The sequence below is a fragment of the Lissotriton vulgaris genome, chromosome 7 (genome assembly GCF_964263255.1).
Source record: "Lissotriton vulgaris chromosome 7, aLisVul1.2, whole genome shotgun sequence".
NCBI lineage: Eukaryota > Metazoa > Chordata > Amphibia > Caudata > Salamandridae > Lissotriton > Lissotriton vulgaris.
In genome coordinates this window covers 375,671,535-375,689,783 of record NC_141695.1, presented here as the reverse complement: position 1 = coordinate 375,689,783, position 18,249 = coordinate 375,671,535, and the positions used below count along the sequence as shown (strand labels likewise).

At 41.0% G+C, this 18,249-nt stretch overlaps 1 protein-coding gene across 1 annotated transcript in view; it reads right to left on the bottom strand.

Annotated features, from left to right (window-relative positions):
* The window catches only part of LOC147701678 (uncharacterized), a 415,435-nt gene that overhangs the window by 326,679 nt on the left and 70,507 nt on the right, over nt 1–18,249 (bottom strand). The window contains exon 2 of the mRNA XM_086930313.1: nt 16,977–17,019. Coding sequence (XP_086786439.1) covers nt 16,977–17,019 — 43 coding nt within the window. The remainder of the gene's footprint in view (nt 1–16,976; nt 17,020–18,249) is intronic.

Genomic DNA, 18,249 nt, shown 5'->3' with positions numbered 1-18,249 from the left:
TTACTGCCAGCATGGTTTCCCCGTCTATGCATTTTTCTGTACGCTTTTTTGTGGCTACGGAAGCCGGGTTAGTTGCTTCCGCTGTGGCTGTATTAGCCAATGAATTCCCTGCAACGTGAACGCCATCACGTTGAAGACTCTGTGCGTGAATCACGTGAGTCTTTTGTAGTTTTTTGTATAAAAGAGCTACCTGTTTCCAGAGCAATTTATGCTTTATTGTGGTACCTGTGTCATCTTTGTAATCGTTTTCAATCCACCTCTGCAATTTATTGTTGTAAGAGTTGACGCAAAAATGAGAATCGCACACGATAAGTGTCGGGAATTCACGTTCTGCATTTTCGAGCGCCATCTTTAAACATCTGATTTCAGTTCTTTGAACCGAACAGTTTCTTACAGATTCAGTTTTTGTTACTTTCGGTCTGAATTTACCGCACAGCCAACGACCTTTAATGATCGCACATGCTGCATCGTATGGTTTTCTCTCTACGTTGAAATGCTGTACAAATCCATCTGTATAGATTATACAAGCGTATTGTGGGAGAGGCAGAAGTTCGATTGGCAGAGGATATTCTTCTTCATATTCTAAATCATTCAGTTCTTTAAATTGCGGGGCGAAATAGTATTTCACATCTTCCGCTCCTAGAGAATCTACACACTGTATCCATTTCGGATCCAGTGACACTGAAGGCAGGTTTACTGGGCTGAATAGCGCCTCGAAGGCGGATTCCGCTGTGAGGATATTAATCCTTTTGCTGTGTGCTAGTTCTCGTTCATTTGCTAATGCGATTTGCACTGCTTTCACAGTTCTTTCTGTGTGACTGAATGTTTCTTCTGCTTGTGTGTACAAGTGAGATTTAATTGAAATTGGTACCTTTTCTCCCTCATTAGAGGTTAGGTATGTGAATCCGCATCTTCCTGGGATGACTCGGATTACAAGATCACGTGTGTTGTCACGTGTATCTAATTTTGTTTTTGCTAACATGTCTGTTTGCAGTGATCTCAAAATTTCTGTGTGTTTTTGAGTCCAATTGATTTGTTTAAAATCAGGTTTAATTAGTTCGTAGAGAGGTTTAACCCTCTCTGCGTAATTTAGAATGTAAGTTCTTCCGAAATTCAGAAAACCTAGAATGGATTGTAAATTCTTCAGCGTTTTTGGAGCTTGGAGTACAACGCACTTCTCTAAGAAGTTGTCCGCTAGGCTTTTCCCTTCACTTGATAATTCGTACCCTAAAAATAGTACTGTCAGATGGGCAATTCGGGACTTTTTAAAGTTGAATTTGTAACCCTCTGCTGCGAACCCAAGTATAATGGTGTTCACTCTTTTCAAGTGAGTATCCAAGTCGTCGTCTGTGAGATAGATATCATCTACGTAAGATAATGCCTCATCATCATATATTTGTAGTAACTCTGTTACCCTAGCTGAGAATAGTCCTGGGCTGTTCTTGAACCCCTGTGGGAGTCGGTTTCCCTCTACACTAAGCCTACAGCCCGGAACACCCTCTTGATGTACGATAGTTTCCATCCTCGTACACAAAGGAACAGCATACCATTTAGCCAGTTCCTTCGGCTGCGCCGGAATTGTACTGACCCTAGACACTTTGAAGTCCATGCCACTGTCATGAAGAAAAAATTCCTTGATAGGGGATACCCTAACAGACTTATTAGGGACTCCTATAAAAGGGCCAAATACTACAACCGGGAGGCGTTGTTACAACCTAAGACCAAGGAAGATGATGAAAGGTTAGTGTTGGTTACGACCCATTCCAACTTCAATGACAAGCTCCGATATATCATCAATTCACAATGGCACCTCCTTAATCTGGACAAAACTGTGAAGAAATTTGAGAAACCTATCTTTGCGTTTCGACGCAATAGGAATCTCAGAAATGTCCTGGTCAGTGCCTCCCTCCCTGACATGCCCACGGCCAGCCAACGCAGTATCAAAGGAGCTAATCCGATTACTGGGAGCCATAAATGTGGCGGATGCCACGCTTGTGACAATATCATGACTGTTCCCGAATTTAGTTGGGGTAAGAAAAAGATTGTTTTGAAAGATATGACCAACTGTAGGACTAGCAATGTCATCTACCTTATCATATGTCCCTGTTCGAAGGGCTATGTAGGAGAAACAGGAAGGGAATTCAGGACTAGGTTGTCAGAGCACAAATCGTGCATTAGGAACCTACGCTCTGGAGCCCCACTCGTTGCACATTGGAAAGCCCTCAATCATACCTTGGAAGATCTTAAATGGCTAATTCTTGAGAAAATAAACCACCCCAAAGATGGCAATACTGAGGCCATTAGAGCCAAAAGAGAAGTCTTTTGGATCTTTTATCTTGAGACGGCTGTCTCGGGATTGAATGATTTCATTCCGTGGGAAAATGCCATCCACTGAATCTTCAGAAATACAGCCTTCTGCATCGCCCCCCCCGCCCCCATTCCTTGGACCTTTTCCATCTCTGTGTTAGATTCTTGTTCCTAAGGGGGAATAAAGGAAACATTTCCCTTTGGGGTTCTCTGGCCCCCTCCTGTTATCCTTATTTTGATCTTTATCTTTTTTTAGCCTCTCAGTACATTTTGTTCTGCCCCAGTTATTTTTTGACGTTCTCCTCATTTCCCTTTTTATTTTTACTATATAGAAAATTGCTTGTCTATGGCAGTCTTGTCGTTCCACTATTCTGAGGTTTGCTCATAGATTTCTTCTCAATTTGCTTTTGAACCGTTTTCCCCGAGGTTTTCATTATTGTTTACTCACTCTCGTTCTCCTTGTAAATTATCCCTTCTTCTGGACGAACAAGTCTGTTTTCTATCTTTACTTCTGCCGTCGTTCGTGAGTCCAGTCTCTATTTTCACTCCTCATGTTTTGCGGCGTTGTCCGTCTTCCATTTTCATTACACTCAGGTGCTTACAATTCCGGCACCCGCCCGCTCCATACATTTCTGCATTTTGCCGACTCCTCTTACCGGTGAATCCTACCGCCAAAGGGAGAAGGAGCCTTTCTGCTGCTTCCATCGTGGTCTTTCTAGGTAAGCAGGGCACCCCTCTCTGTCCTACACTTTTTCTTTTCTCTTATTTTTGGGCCCGGCTCCCTAACTCTTGATCGTTACTTTGTAGGCTCTCTGCCTTCTTTGTCCTAACTTTGTCTGAAGTTTATGCCGATCGATGTTACCTTCCTGTTTCCAAGGATTTGAACAGACCGTATCACTGAGGTAATCATGGGCTATATGTGCTTTACTCTGCACTACTTTTCTTGTGCACTTTTTTCGAGCTAGTGATTTTGCTTTAATACTTTACAGGTCCTCCGAATATTGATGCTTGGCCCACATTATAATTTTTACACCTATCTGGGTAGTTTCTACCAGGCCCTTCTGGAACCCTTTTTAAAGGTAGACGTTTTTTTATTTTTTTTGTGGTTTTTTACTACAATATGCCTGGCAGCCTTATTCTAGCTGGATGCAGTGCTACCTTTTAAATTCCATTTTGCTAACCTTGTCTTTTCATGCCCGTCTCCCCTTTCTATACTAAGTCCTTTTTTCATATAGATACAGGCCCTGCTTAGGCCTTGTAATTTACTTGGCCTGCTTTTAATCTCCTTGAACCATGTTTTTTCTTGTTACTGTTTATCACACATAGCCCGTATGTCTTATTCCTTAACCCCTAGCCTTACTCCATTATTGCCCTGCTATCCTTTTGTTTATTACCCTGTCTCTAGATGTATAGGCCTAGCATTTTTGCCTTTAGAGACTAGTCATTGATTTTCTTCCTACATATCTTTTGTAGACATTTGGCTGGCTTATTGTGCCCCCCTGACCCGCAGTGGTATCTCAGCTCCCTCCCTGAACCTCGCCTGGATTTTCTACAGGCTTCTTAATTGGTGCTGCTCTGAATCTCGACCATCCAGTGAGCGCATGCACCTATTGGATTCCGTTTATACTTGCTGTTGCCAATCCCCTGAAACATCTCAGTGGCCCCATTTTTGAGGGCCCCTAGGTAGGCTACCATTTCTCGACCTGGTGTCTCAAACTTACTTCCATTTGAGGGTGTAACTTCTATGTGGTGGTTTGTCTATGCACTTCCTTGGCTTCTTGACACACTATCAGTTCTGGCGACTTTCAGTGCACAAATTTTCCCTCACTGTTATTATGATACACACTTTGGGATATAAGGACATTTTACCTCTGTGGTATGTGTGGATTTGGTTACCTGAATGTTTGTTTTTTGCTGACTCTTAGGAAGGCCTTCCTTCTTTGTAATGATTGATATTTTTGCAGTTTTCCTTACATTGCTTCTTTTGCCCACAGAATACCTACTCTCAGCCCTTGCTGCTACTAGGACTGCTCCTCAGGACCTTGTGCCAGACGTCATTTTTTGAGTCTGCCTGTTTTCTACTCCAAGTGCGCCCTGATGAAGGAAGCCTGTATTGGCACTTGTCCGAAACGCGCGTCGGCGCTGTTGTGTGTGGTGATATGTATGTGAATGTCTGTGTATGTCTTTGATTGTACAAAAGGTGTGTTTGATTGTATGAGTGCATGTACTTTGTGCATGTTTTTGAATTATTTTTGCGTGTCCTAGTTTTTACATTATAATTCTGTATATGATTATATAATGTTTTTCAGATACTATCTCACTGTCTTAATGAAATTATTTTTCTATGAAAGCAATGTATATTTATAAATATATATAAAAAAAACAGAAATTAAAAAGCTTTTTTGAATAAATAAATCTTCTTTGTGGTTGTGTGGGTGATCTGAATGTCTGACTAGAACTTTGTTCTTTCTGGTATTTAGGGAACACCCATTTTCATGTTTTTCCCCCTGTGGGAGTCGACAGAATTTTTTCTGCGACCCAAATGCAGAGAAAGCGGTCAAATATCTGCTTTCCGGTGCAATGTTTTGACAAAAGAAGCCATTAGATATGTCTAATGTCGTTTTATATTTTTTCCTAACTATGTTATTCATTAGGGCTGCACTATGCGAGTTTTGTACTGCAAAGGTTTTGCAACATGTATTAAGATGTCTGTAGTCCAAAACTAGACAATATGAATTGTCTGGCTTGGAGACAGGAAACAAAGGATTGTTCATTTGAGAGGTGCATGTTTCAATCACCCCCTGGTACTCAAGTTGATCTAAGATCTCCCTGACTTGTTTTTTAGCTTCTTGCTTAATGGAATACTGCCGTTGGGCAGTTGGTTCACTTTTTAATTGGATTTTGTGAGGAGTTGAGTCCTCATCCCATCCTACATGATTTTTATATAATGCAGGAGCCTGGGCTACTGCCCATTTCCTTGCATATGTATATTTTTTGTGAATCGGAATGTGATTCGAGAAGGCAGGCATAATCACTTCTTCGCCACGAGGGCACTCCCTGACAAACTCCGGGGGCCAATCTTTTTCAGCTAACAGAATATCATAGCCTTTTGAGAGTTTATCCCAAAATAGACCCTTTATTTTCCTAGTCTTATCACCCTCTATACTCAATGTTATTTTGTATATTTTATGGGGCTCGCTAAGTCTGGTGTCGGCAGTTTCAACCTGAATGTATTCATTCGTGTCCACTGTCTCCAGATGACTCATCAAGATCTTGCGCGCTATACTGATTTCTGCTGCACTGTCCAACATTGTCAATGCCCACTCCCCGTTTTTCAACTGTGTCCTCAGTATTCTCGGCATGGTTGATTACTCTAATACTGGCTACCTTCTTTTTCTGAAATTGAGATTTTTTACTCTGAGCAGGTTCCTTGTCTTTGGACTTGGTGTGCTCTCCTGGGTCTGACCGTCCTCTTCTTTCCGAATTCTGTGGAAAAGATCGAGAGGGACGTGTATCAATACTTTGATATCTATCAGGTTTTTTCAGATTATCCCTATTTCTAAGGTTATATCTTTTCTCAGAGGGCTCCCTCTGGGGAGACTGGTGTTCTTGAGTCGGAGTTCTTTCCCTCCGTCGAGGAGACCTTCCTCTGGACTGGAAAACTTTTTCCTTGGGAGTGGATTGTTTATTTCCATCCCAGCTCTTTTTAGGAGTGTTTAAATTATTTTTAATAAATAATTTTTCAGGATTTTCGAGCAGTTGGGGCTTTACCGGTTTCCCACCCAAGCTGTCTCTACCCAATTCTTCATAGCATTTCTCTATGATTTTGGCAAGCTCAACAGGATCTTCTATAACTGTTTCCTTCAACTTCTGGCGGATCGCCACAGATGCTGCTTCTCCTTTTATATTGGCTAATAATATAGCCGAGACCTGCTTGAAGTCTTTCAGTAATTTCATACCAAGATTTAAAGCGGGCTCTGGACCGTATTCATTTTGAATCTGTTTTAGCACTTCTGGTATTACCGCCATAGACGGAACACCGTGTGTTTTTGTGTAAATGGAAGCAAAGATTGTACCCCAAGTGTCGCAGTCCTCCACGTGTGGTGCGATTCCCATAGGAAGGCAGATTGTCAAGATTCTGTGTTTCTGTATAGGGGTAGTATCAGGAAATACTGCCTCTATTTGAGTGATTTTCTGTGCTAACCAGAAAGGAATTTGTTCCCGTTTTACGGGTGTTTTACCAAGACATGACTGTATGTTTTGTGGTGTGATTTTATTAGTGTTCCCCTGATGAGGGGTCAGCTGTGGTACATTAACAGCTGGCTGGACTGTTGCAGTCCGCATTACATATTGGACTAATTGCCTATGTATTTTTATTAGTGTTTTTAGCTGTACTAACAGCTCTTCCTTTGACATTTTTACAATGTCCGGATGTGGTGTGTAGCTGGCTAGAACCGGCCACGTTGCTCCTGGTCTACCTAGTGGACCGAGCCTGGTTATGTGATCATTATGTTTTAGGGCGCCATTAAACCAGAGCAGGTGCTCTTGGAATTTAAGTGGAATTTCAATCTCCTCGAAAGTAGCGTACTCTTCCGGAGGTTCCTCTATTCTGTAATAGTGAAACTCTTTTGTTGTAGCGTTTGCCGCTGGAAAGTTTATCCATGAATAGAATACCTCTGTCTGCCGATATTCGTGAGCCTCTATCACGAAAATTACTGTACCACCTTGTGGTGTCAGTCCGTTTTCTATAAGTTTTAACGTTATAGACTTTCTTAAGTGGACCGGGATGATAATAGCATCCGGGTCTGTCTGTAGGAGACTCCGTCCTCCTCTATTAGTTGGGTTGCCAGTCTAACTGCTTCCCTTTCTTCTTCACTGTCTGTCATTTTTTATAAATGCAGGCTTTGCAGAGTTGGTCTCCAAGGAGACAAAGATTAGGTGCACAATATTTTGGAACACTGTATCCTTCAACGTTGAATAAACCAGAGCTTTACATAGGAATCTCTTCCTACTGAGGTCGGGCGGATTTTAACCTTTCACCCACTCCAGACGTCTATTGGATTATTTACGGGAGAAAGGGGTCTGTGTGAAATATGCACAACTGAGTTACTCTAACGTCTTGCGTTAGTTTATCGACTTACCAAACGTTTGGGCGCCATGTAGTGTAGTTCCTAGTTTCCCACTAGGCCCTGCGCATTGGAATAACATAAACAGTAGTATCGGCGTAGAAGTGCGGATCTTCCAGGCCTCTACTGACTATGCTAAACTTAATTGGGTGTGTTACCAACTAGCTCAGAGGTCACTGGAAACTTTCTTCTCTGCATAGGAAGTGATCAGCTTCCCTGGCACAGACAAGAAGGGATTCAGCTTTCCAACAACCGTGCAACATGACAACTTTGCTCCTCAGATCAAGAGTCAATCTCTAGGGTCGTGTGAAACAATAGACAGGTATTTCACTCAGTCAGGTTAGTGCAGTTTACTTTCACGAGATGTAGAGAATAGAGAGACGGGCGTTTGTCAATAAAGGGTTAACATTTATTGAACAGTCTTTCTTCTCATACAAGAGAAATGTATTGCCACAATTGGAAGACTTGTTATTATAAAAAGTACGTACAGTAAGATAAGTACTGCGAAATAATACTGTAAAAGCATTGATATGGTTTCTTAGCCATACAATGGTTTAAAAGTAATAAAACATATATACAGTCATATATACATTAGGCTAAAATACTCAACTGGTGCTTCTAACTACGCCTACCCCAGTGTGCCTGACCTAAGCCTAACACGTGGAAGGGGAGTAAGTAAGTAGCTTTAAGTTAAGTTGGTTTTGCCAAGGTTTGCTTCAAGAATTCTCATCTAAGGGTTTAGTCAACACCATACCTCTGAATAGAATGATGGTGGTCTGGTATCTCCTTCAGGAGGAACTCGGTATCCCAGTCACCCGCGAGGGCAGACTAGAAACGCTGGAGCTGGATTTCTCTGTTCAGCGCGTCGAGGAGGAGGAGGGGGGACAGCGTCCGCGGGCAGCTTGGCATCTGCTGGGCTCTTCGCAGAGGGACGGCTGTTCAGCTCCTAAGCTCACCACACCATCGTTCGCGCTTTAGCAGCGATAATGGTATCAGTAGCTTCACCAACAGCAGCAATGGGACACTGGCTGCAGCAGCAGGCTCGCAGACAGCATACAACAGCTAGCAACAGGCAGCAGGCAGCAGGCTGCAGCAACAGGCTATTGCTTAAGGCAACGTTGGTAATATTTATACCTGACAGGTGCCTGGTTTGACGCAAGTTTGCTGGACATAAGACGTCAATTAAAGATTTCACTAGGAAGTGATAGCTATCAGTTGCTCATTAGAGTTCCATTACTAATCAAAACACAGCAAGCGGGGATTTCCAGGTTTGCTGAGTTTTTATCTTGTTGAAGAACTCAGAGTGTTGATCTAGGAATATCAGATAGTGACTTCTGCTCTGTCATTGCACTAATTGGTTGCAAAGGAAGTGGCAGAGAACTATTCTGAAATGTGGCTCTGTTCGTGTGAGGCCAGAGATGACTTTCTGAATATCGCACTTGAACGGTTATGCCAATATAGGGAATAAATGGATTTATAGCGGAATAGGGGCATAAGGTCACAGTATCGATCAGGAACCTAGATAAACACGCAACATTACTACTGTGTCCAGTCTTACAATGAAAACTTGTTCTTTTGGATTCAGAATGAATTTCGTGATTCCAAAGGTAGTACAATAAAACATAAAATGATCTGGGTCCGAGTGGCGGAACTTAAAGAGAAGTTGCCACTCGTGTTGGTGATTCATACTCTCGGCCATCAGCGCGTGGGGGTCCACGCTGTTGGTAATTCGCTTGCTGATGAAGCAGCGAAGTCAGCGGTATCAAAATACTTAGTTGCAGCAGTCACGAGGTCCAAAAGCAAGATAGATGATGACATCTTGGCAGCGGTTGCTGCCACCGAGAAGGGAGGTAAATATCCTGCGTGGTTCCCTTCTAAATACACATACCACTTAAGTCCCGATAAGGTTCCTTATGTGAAAATTCCTGATGTTGGCGAACGTCTAGTTCCCAACTCGGATCGCAGGGCTGCTTTGATTACAGCGGCTCATGAAGGTGTGGCGTCTGCGCATGCGGGCGTCTCAGCCACTGTAACTCAGCTACAACAAAGGTTCTGGTGGCGGGGACTGTACAAACAGATGCGCGATTATGTCCTTTAATGTGACATTTTCCAGCAGATTAAACCTTCAACTGCTGCGCGTCCGCCTCAGACACAGTTGTACATCTCTAATAAACCGATTGGATGCGTTTATTTGGATCACTGCGGTCCATTTTCTTCTGATACTGCATACAAGTACATCTTGGTAGCAGTTGATTCATGCACACGCTTTGTGTGGGTATGGCCACATCGGAGCACTGATTCATGGACTGTCATCAAGGATTTGCGAGTCTTTATAGGGATTTTTGCCTGTGGTACCTTCCATTCGGATCAGGGTCCGGCTTTCGCCTCTAAGGCGTATAAGGATGCTATGGTTTCGTTGGGGGTCCAAGTCAAGTTTTCGAGTCCGTACAGACCCGAGGGTAATAGTGTAGTGGAACGAATGAACCGTGACTTAAAGCAATCTTTGACAGCCTGAGTTATAGGCACTGGCAGAAACTGGTTGGCCCACCTCAATGGCGTGCAGCGTGCGCTTAATAATCTCCCTAGAAGGTCTCTGGGTGGGCGGACCCCGTACGAAATGCTCTTTGGTATCAAGATGTATGTACCTGACCTCAACGGTCTAGACTGCAAGGCCCAGGCCGCGGCCTTTGACGTAGATGAACATTGCAATGTTTTACAGGATCTACAAAAGACCAGAGACAGTCTAGCTAAGGAACATTTGCCCTCCACATCGGATGATGCGTTGGAGATCCCGGTAGTTGGCTGGCTACCCCAAGTTGGAGAACTGGTTCGAGAGAAGATCGATAACAAAAAAGAGTTTGGTCCCTCATATCGTGCACCGGTTCGAGTTCTTGAAGTGAAGGGCACAAGAACAGTCATTTTACCACCACTTCCAGGTCGTAAGGAAAACATATTTATTTCTATTGACAATGTCAAGACACACAGGGTGGCCGATTCTTCATAGCATGACACCGGCTGTTTCCTGTCCTACCATGGTGAGGCATTCTGTGCTGGCTATTACTTCTGGTGCAGAACCGGAGGTGTCCCTCGAGATGCCTGCTATTTGCAGTCCTTTATTAAATACTATTCCTGTTACTAACATTGATGAGCTGAACTACACCTATACTGCTGATTTATCAATGCCTGATTTGCAGACTCGTTTGGCCGACCAGTCCAGATTCTCTTTTGACTCTGTTTCAGAACTTTCAAAGAAACCCTCAACTATTGCTAAATATGCCACTTTATTTAAAAAACATTTTTTAATTCCCCCTTGGACATACATTTGGTTGATTCTATTTTCATTTTATCTTTTTATGTCAATTGGTTTTGTGTTTTATTTTTTCCGCCTGATCGATGGTCATTATGTCAAAGAAAGAACAGGAATTCGGTACCTTAATGGAACATTGGCCCCTCTTTCCTCCTCACATTCAGCACACAGACTGAAACGAGAATTGAATACAGTCAACATTACTGCTTGGCCTGTCCTTGATGGGATTGTGTGGGATGCGGTTAGATTTCAAATACATGGTCCCACTGTAGTGATTAATGTTCCGAATGTGCTTAGAGTAAACATGGGGGATGTGATTAAACAAAATATACGTTCTGATGATTGGGATATTCAGGCAGTAGAAGCATTATTCTCTGATTTAAAATATTATGCAGCTTTTGATGCTGAAGACTTATACTTAGATTCTGTTAATTATGGTGATTTGTTTTGCTTCCAACATTATGGTAATCATTTTCTCCATAAGACGAATTCCAGGAGGGTTGCTGTGAATTACACGCAGTGGGAACACTGCCCAGCTCCATTAATAGGAAGCTCCAGTACATTTCTGAAAAAATACAGTTATTTTACAGATTTTAATCAATCGAATCCTGAGTCATTTTACTTCAGAATGACCCAAAAGTCCATGTCCAAAGTTAGACTTACCGATACAAAGTTGCTGTATTCGAAGTCCTTTCTAGACAAATTGGCTGTAGATGGGTACGAGTTCTGGAAGGGAATACTTGACCTTAAATCGGTTTGGGGTACCAAAGATTGGCAGGTACAAGGCACTGAGGCTTTGCACCGTGCATGTCTCATCCCGAATCACATGTTGTTTCTAAATTCTACTATTTCCCAAACAACATGCTTTGGATTGGCTACTTCTAAAAAATTAAATACACCAATTATCCCAGAATTAGAAGAATATTCAGGTTGGGGTAATTTTTCTGATTTGTCTATTAGTGAGATACAGTCTCTAATACACCATTCGTCCTTTAATGTATCCAGTTTGGATCCAAAGGGTTGGCTGTTGTGGCAAAGAAGTGGTGATTCTTGCCAACGTCGCTTTCTGGGGTTGGCTGAAGGGTTCACACAAGAGTCAGACCAGACCCCCGTTTTGAAACTGATTATACTGTCACCACTTACTCTGTGGGGAAACTGTGTCAGAATTGGTTACAACATTCCACGTTAGCTGCAGTTAAACTACATCTGTCTCAGTTAACTGAAGATGTGGATTTAAATGATTTTATAAAAGGCCCGGCTAAGGGTAGATCTAAACGGTGGATTTATGCGGTTTACAATGAAATTTGGAAAGTTTCTCAAATTGAGGCTGCTAAGCGCCTAAGGGCAATTGACCAAGCAAATTTGGAAAAAGTACTTGGAGTTGTCGATAACAGTATTAACATGCTTTCTTCCCGAATTTACACGTTGAACAATATTGTCTCTTCTGTTGTTGACATTGTGCATGATGAAGTGTCAGTATTATATCATGGTCAAAATCAATTGCGTTCTGTTATGCAGTTTGCAAGGACACTACAGACTCTGAAAGCTGGTCGAGTGCCTTCGAGTTACATGAACGTCTCATCACTATTTGCCCCATTTAATTTGACTGACAAGCAGCGCATGCTTTCCATGCGAGATGCATCATTTTCTATGTTACACATTGAGAAATTAGAATCTTTGCCCTTTTCTGTAGCTGAGGCAGCTGCTGCTACATGGCTTATCCATGGTATTATTACTTTACCATTTGCTCTGTATAAATTTACAAATTGTATGCGATATATTGCTATAGGGCGATATGAACCACTAGGCAGTGCTTTCCTACATGAGACATGGCCTTTACCATACACATACAGATGTCTGAAGGAAGGGAAGGAAGTGAATCTGAATGGTGAAGAATGCACACAGTCGCCTGACCGTTCACTGATATGCAGACACATCCAGTTGCATGGTTCTTGTAATCAGGACCGGCCTAATTTAGCCTGTGTTTTAAAAGGCACACCGGTTCCTGCAATAGTTCCCACATTCACTTTATTGACTAACGGTAGTTATTTACTTTTGAATAACGAGGAGTGTTGTGGGTTAATGGTCGGTATCGCCTATGTGGTTACTTTATCAGAACGTGTGGTGTGTTGCAAGAACCTGTTATATCCACCCACGCATGGGAATTCAGATGTTTCCATCTGGCCGCGCATCCCAACCTTGAGAGCGGAGTTCAACGGTTTGAGCCGAATAAGAGCCCTTTTGTCTCAAAAAGAAGTGGCCCTGAGCTCGGCCCGTGAAACTTATGTCTTTCACATAGCTAACACACGCACAGAGGTGCAGGCACTTTTAAATACTGACTTGCCGTTTCATTTCTGCGAACTGGTTCATCAAATCTTTAATGCCTCCTCCACGTCTGGACTCGCACATTTTTTAAAATTGGTTAGCAGTGGTCTCGTGACTACGTTTGAAAAAGTATTTGGTATTATCCCTGCGTTCTTTCATTCTATATTCGCAAGTTTGTTTGGCGGATTCCCTGTTTTGCTGGCTTTGGCTGCAGGCGTTTTGGTGATATTTTGCTTTATAAAACATGGATGCCCATCCGGCGCAAGAAGCCGCTCAGCCCCTTCTGACACTGTTTCGCAACCGGATTCTTGATTACTATGGCACCTTGCCACTTGCGACTTTAAGCACGGCGTTTGGATTATCATTTCGATTTTCCTATTTCACTTGTGTCCAGCCTGTGTTTCATTGCCTGAGCCGTGATTTCGACTGGGCCATTGATTTGTGTCTCTGCTTGACGACTTCTCCTGACGTCGATTTTGATCAGCTGATGAGCCCCGTAGTTGCTCACAAGTTGGTTTGTTCTGGCGAAAGGGTTATGGCCGTGGCAGCGATGCATGGACTAATGGGTCAGTGGGACAAATCCGCAGCGGCACATGACTTTCTGGCACATAGCGTTCTCGAGAACCCACTGAGTTGTCCTCTGATGTTGCTAGAGGATTCGGTGCTGGAGGAGCACGTATGTTCTTTCCCATTGCTTAATTGGATGGCTGAACTGTTTTCGGATGATGACAGTGATTTCATGTTGGAAGCTGTGGCTACCTATTTTGCATATTCTATCCACCCATGAGTGGCTTTGGAGACTTTCACTATTATGGCACGTGACTTTTTAGTAATTCTGAATGGTGCCTTTTCTGTTACGAACATTCGACTTTTATATGTTTTGGGCCTATGATTTTATAAATGGCCTCAAGCTCAAGTGTTTTTATATTTTTGTGTGGCCACTATAGGCATTCATACATATTTTTGTATTATTGATTTTTATATACATTTACATACATTTAGCGTGGCTCAATATTGTTGAACTCTGCTTTCATGTTTTGCCTTTCTTATAGTATTGGCTTGTTTTTTTTCCTTTTTTGACCGTCCACGGATCATTGGGGGGGTGTCATATGGTTACTGCGTTTCTATATATTGTGTTAAGTTAGCATGAGTTTATTAAATGTTTAAACAACATATTTTCCTATGGCTTCAGTTTGCACACAACACCTAATTGTTATTTTAGCTTTCAACCTAGACGAAAGATGTGATTTATTTGAGAATAATATGTTATTGCTCCGATATCAGTTGTGCTTGGTACACTTGGTTCAACTGTCTGCACACTGAGAACTGCACCCTCTAAGAATAACCTAACACAAGGTTGCTGAAGGCCTGATCCTCGCACCACATTAGACATAACAAAAATAATGTTGCTGCCAACATTGGGCTCTACGCGGGTTTAAGATAGAGTTACAGGGAATGAATCAACACACTTGATGCTTCGCATGCAGAGAGCTGGTAGCTGTTGATGTGATCTTCTCCTACTGACCATTAGAGGTATGGGCCCGCCCTGCTAAAAACCCAAATGAGACCTTCTTAGATATAATATAGTATGCTAAATAGGGTGCGCGAAATATAGGTGATACAAATTTCTATAGATTTTGCATTATAATATGCTATCACCGTTCGCTTACTATGGACTAGTGACTATGCTGATAACTCTGATTTTTATAATATGTATGTTGATATTATATAAGATACTGCGTTTGAGAACCTTGCATTGAAAAATAAATATTTCAAACTTGCACATGTGTTCTTTGGCTCCCAGTTTTTGTTTGAAATGATTATAGAGCGAAAGAGTGTTCATGTGTTCCACGATACCTGAGGTACCCTAAGTTCATGTTCTGGATTGTCTAAGTCATTGGGAGTTTATTAGAACCAATGAGACACTGTAGCTAGCTCGGTAAGGGGATTTCTGATACTAAGGTGAGTTTTGGGTCACCCTAACTCACCCAGGTTCTAGATCTCTGTGAGTATTTTACCCAAGAACCAGCATGCCGTTATTTCGGCGGGAAAGGTAAAGTTACAAGATTTGGAATATAATCTCTAAGAGCGTACTTCAACTAGGGAGGCAAAATCTATGGATCAACATTCCTATATATCTGCAGTAACCAAGACTTTAGTGAGTGGCGTAGATAAGAATGTATTTTTTTAAAATTCAAACATAAGCATTAGTCTCTACGAGAATGAATAACACAGATAGAACAATTTAGAGTAATTTAAAAAAGATATTTTCCACACCATGAATTTCGTAAACCTCTGTTCTACATTTATTACATTTCAAAACAAAATTGATCTTCATACAGTATACAAATTTAAAAAAAAACATGATTATACATTTCATAAAAACGACTTGTGATTCTTTGTTTTAAATTGTTTTTATGAAATGTATAATCATGTTTTTTTAAAAATTTGTATACTGTATGAAGATCAATTTTGTTTTGAAATGTAATAAATGTAGAACAGAGGTTTACGAAATTCATGGTGTGGAAAATATCTTTTTTAAATTACTCTAAATTGTTCTATCTGTGTTATTCATTGTCGTAGAGACTAATGCTTATGTTTGAATTTTAAAAAAATACATTCTTATCTACGCCACTCACTAAAGTCTTGGTTACTGCAGATATATAGGAATGTTGATCCATAGATTTTGCCTCCCTAGTTGAAGTACGCTCTTAGAGATTATATTCCAAATCTTGTAACTTTACCTTTCCCGCCGAAATAACGGCATGCTGGTTCTTGGGTAAAATACTCAACTTGTGTGTTTCTTTGTTGAGGGGACGCCCGAGTCTGTTTTAGATTTACTATCCCCCCAGTCCCCAATTATCCTGTGCGGGGTCCTCCTTTCATTTCGTATCTAGATCTCTGTGCACATTTCTGTGGGAGAATGGAAACCCTGCTACACACCAGGTTGGCATGGCATTTCACCTAGTTCATGGAGTTCCACCCTGCATCATAGCAATTTAATCCTGTATTGTAACATTTGAACACTTTACTGTAACATTACATTCCTTTTATGCCAGCCATATAAAGTAGCTGATTTATATATTTGTATTTACTATGTTCTACCAGACAAGAGCCTGGGTGCTAGTGTGTTTGAGAAAAGTACAAGGAATAGAAGAAGGATACATTTATAAAATTACAGTGGTCCATAAGAACATATTATTATTGTGGGCCTATGTGCAGATTTAGCTGGAGCCTATATTGCCAAAAGCTGTGCTCAGTGGGAGAGTTAGGTGAATATGATTTTAAAAAGACAGAAATTCTCCGAAAGAACCAAAGATTAAAGTGGTGTTAAAGTTAGGTATGGTAATAGGATATTACTTTACATAGAAAAACTCTAGAAATTCACTGAAAAAAACATAGGTCAAAGTGAAGTTATTGTTAGGTATGGTAATAGCAGCATACTTATGTTTTAAAAAAATTGTGAAATTCACTGAAAAAAAACAAATCTTAAAAATGACTTTAAAGTGAGGTAAGGAGATAAGATTTTTTAGCTTAGTTAAACTATAGAAGGTCACTGACAAAATACAAAGATAGAAGTAATTGTATAGTTAGATGCTGAAATAATGTAAAAACTAATATTCAAAAATAAAAATACGAAAATTCACCAGTTATAGTTTATTGAGCTAACTATAATTTGTGCCTCTCATGCACTACATATTACATAAGTCATGCTATTCATATTTCCTTGTTTTGATTGTTGAAAAAGTAAAATATGCCAACAGAAAGATCTGAGTTTATATCACATGTGGGGCTTTTGGTCAGGCAGGGGGCTATACCTGATTGATCCCTTTTACTCTCAAGAACACTTCCTTAGCAATCACAATTTTCCCCATGAGTGTGCATGGAAATTATGAGAATTCAGTGCTCACCTTGAGCTGTAACTTCATTTTGGCCGTGCCAAAGCCACAGGGTCTACAAAAAACACACAAGAGCATATGTCATTGGAAATGATTAAAAACACATAATGTAAAATCATATTTACAAGGTGAAATGAGGAGCCAATTCAGGGTGGCAATATTAAAAATGTGAAACATGTAACTATCAGTAGCTATAGCAGTGTCAGTGAATAAGTAACCATTGTAAATTCTTCAAAACAGCTAATCCTTTGACTCTGGAAAATAGCCTAATCTCATTCACATGTACTATAAAATTTGACTGGCCCTGAAATTCAACCTTACCCCTGTTCTTTCTTACTCATCAAGGTCCTTGTGTTATGAGGGTCAATTTTTACCATTGAGACAAACACCTCTCTTCTTCCCCAACAGGAAACACATCAATTTAACTCTAAAACAAATAGCTTGTGGTAGGGTAGAGAATTTCTATTTAGACCTAGGTAGAGATGCTGCAGTCTTGCTGTGAGGTGTGTCTCTGGTCTCACATGGCCTAAACAATCATACACATTGGCTTAATCTGGTTTCTGTATCAAATTATTGGTTGACTCTTGGTAAGATTCTTCAGACAAAATGTGTGTAGTGTGTGTGCAGGAGCAAGGTTTTCCTTGAGGTAGGTATGCAACAATAGCAAAACAAACATACAATTGAGATAAAAAAGTTAAAGGTCAATCCAATTTAGCTACAAGGATTAAACATTAATAGAAAAAAACAGAAAGCAGGTTTAAATTGCTAAAAAGTATGTAAACGGGTTACTGTAAAATGAAAAAATAACCAATCACAAGAATAAATCAGAACCATAAATTGTTCAAATTAATATAGAGACTGAGTACAATTTATATATAACTCATTGGGTTGAACCACTCTTTTTCACAGACTGAAGTAGTAAAGAGTTACTTGATGGGAAACTAAAGAATCAAGGTGGTTTGTGCAAAATCTTTAGCTTAAAGCGGATCATATATCATAAATAGATGGAGCAATTGTGAGATAATACCCGAATCGGTATGCTACCAAAGCTACCAGGTGCTGGTGCAGAACAATTCTCAAGATCTCCGGAAAGCAAAGGGCTCCAATGGAGACCAAGAGAAGCCAAGGTTCCATGGGCTGTCCAAGATGACCCAGAAGCCAGCACAGCACAGAGCCTTAGAGATGGTATAGATAAAGCAGGTCCTAGTGGACAGCAGACAGAGTCTGAAAGAGCTCTACTCTCAGTGTCAGTCAATCTTGTAAATGGTTACAATACCATTGCCTT